This window comes from Priapulus caudatus, unplaced genomic scaffold (assembly GCF_000485595.1).
Source record: "Priapulus caudatus unplaced genomic scaffold, Priapulus_caudatus-5.0.1 Scaffold76, whole genome shotgun sequence".
NCBI classification, from domain to species: Eukaryota; Metazoa; Priapulida; class Priapulimorpha; order Priapulimorphida; family Priapulidae; genus Priapulus; species Priapulus caudatus.
This window is the reverse complement of record NW_014577137.1, coordinates 177636-179610: the sequence shown is the minus strand read 5'-3', so window position 1 is coordinate 179610 and position 1975 is coordinate 177636. Positions and strand designations below refer to the sequence as shown.

At 42.1% G+C, this 1975-nt stretch overlaps 1 protein-coding gene across 1 annotated transcript in view; it reads right to left on the bottom strand.

Moving 5' to 3' along the window:
- Positions 1 to 1474, bottom strand: part of LOC106821516 (ATP-binding cassette sub-family A member 8-A-like) — a 27145-nt gene extending 25671 nt beyond the window's left edge. The window contains exons 1-3 of the mRNA XM_014826364.1: positions 1301 to 1474; positions 868 to 987; positions 114 to 343 (exon numbers count right to left, since the gene is read on the bottom strand). Of these exons, the coding sequence (XP_014681850.1) occupies positions 114 to 343; positions 868 to 987; positions 1301 to 1432 (482 nt within the window). The 5' untranslated portion in view covers positions 1433 to 1474. The remainder of the gene's footprint in view (positions 1 to 113; positions 344 to 867; positions 988 to 1300) is intronic.
- Positions 1475 to 1975: the final 501 nt, after the last annotated feature.

Genomic DNA, 1975 nt, shown 5'->3' with positions numbered 1-1975 from the left:
GCACAGTATCATTGTAGTTCTCACAATCTCTTCCACTCTATCATCTATCTCTACCAGCATTCAGAGCAATTTTACTCATCAGCACAGCATGTATCTGTGTAGTTATCACTCACGTCAGGTGGTAGCCGATGCCGAACCGATTCTTAAGGAAGAAGGACGAGCCGACACAGCGCAGGCGGCCGCTGGACATGATCGCCTTGCGGTCAGCGAGGATGTCGGCCTCGTCCATCATGTGCGTGGTCAGCAGGATGATGCGGCCCGGCCGCAGCCTGCGCAGCAGACTCCACACCTGCCGGCGCGAGTACGGGTCCATGCTCGCCGTCGGCTCGTCAAGAAACACGACCTGCACACAAGAGATAGGCTCCGTAGGTGTGTGCGTGTCTGCGTGAGTGTGTGTGTGTGTGTGTGTAAAAATTTTCCGGTCACTCTCTTATTGGCATTATTCCTATATTATTATTGTTGTTGTTGTTGTTGTTGTTGTTGTTATTATTATTTTTATCATCATTATCATTACTGTTATTATTATTATCATTACTATTCAGAGTGGATGTCAAAAAAAAATTCATTTTGCAAATAGAATCGAGCTTCTATCTTGTCAATACATACATTAACAGATGTGAAATGTTCTATAGCTTAATATCAATATCAGAGGCAGATACAAGATATCTTATTATCACCAGTGAGCTGTTTCTTTACTGCACTGTTTTTTCCCTTAATTTATTCATTTAACCAATTAGTAAGACATCTTTGCTAATTCATCTCATATTAGAGATTAGAGACCAAAATTATTAGAAGTGCAAAAATAAAAGTGAAGAAGTTCTTCGAATAATGTAACAGTCAAACATATAGTGCAGTGGTATCTGTTACCTTTGGATCGCCGATGACAGCAATACAGAGAGAGAGCTTGCGTTTCTGACCTCCACTCAGCTTACTAGCTGGTGTATCAGCTTTCTCCATCAGACCAACCTCCACAAGCAAAGTCCTAATCTACAGTTAAGTGTTAGAACTTTACATAAATCGGCAGCAAATAAACACCCTTACTATATATATCACACTCACCGTTTCAGTTCAAGACTCGATCTTAACCTCAAATATAATTGAAAGGAAATTTCATTTCCCAAGCTATCACCTATAAGGGAGCAGGCATGGTTGTATATCCGCTCTTCCATGCTCGACATCGAATTAAGGACTGTGTTAGGCAAAATTGTCTAGTAACTACATACATGTAACGCAGCATTAATATGGTTCATGTAAATTGACAGGTAGCTCCCCCCTGTAGGCTCATAATCGCATAACCCACCTCGGCATTGAGTCGATCAGGCACTACCCCCTTCAGACTAGCAAACACTTCCAAGTGTTCACGAGGGGTGAGAACGTCAAATAGAATGTTGTGCTGTGGACACACACCCGTCATCCCCCGGATAACGTCCATGTCTGACGGCTTGGCAATATTTAACCCATAGATACTGGCGCCACCTGTAGAGCAAGTGATTTTGCATGAGACATTGCAAAAGCATATATGTGTAGATAGATGTGTGGCGGTGCGCAAGCGCGAACCACTTACAAAAGATCAAAACAAAGACGAGATATCTCGAGTTATTGCCGCAGTGATGACTTCATCTTCATGCCTGACTGTAGACCTGCATACAGCCATTCTTTACACACCTACCTGCATCTATGGGCAGTGCATTTACTCAATTGACCAAACATGTTGCAACTGTATTTACACACACAACCATACCTACTGTCAGTATTTACACACACGACCATACCTACAGTCAGTATTTACACACACAACCATACCTACAGTCAGTATTTACACACACAATCATACCTACAGTCAGTATTTACACACACAACCATACCTACAGTCAGTATTTACACACACAACCATACCTACATTCAGTATTTACACACACAACCATACCTACAGTCAGTATTTACACACACGACCATACCTATACAGTCAGTATTT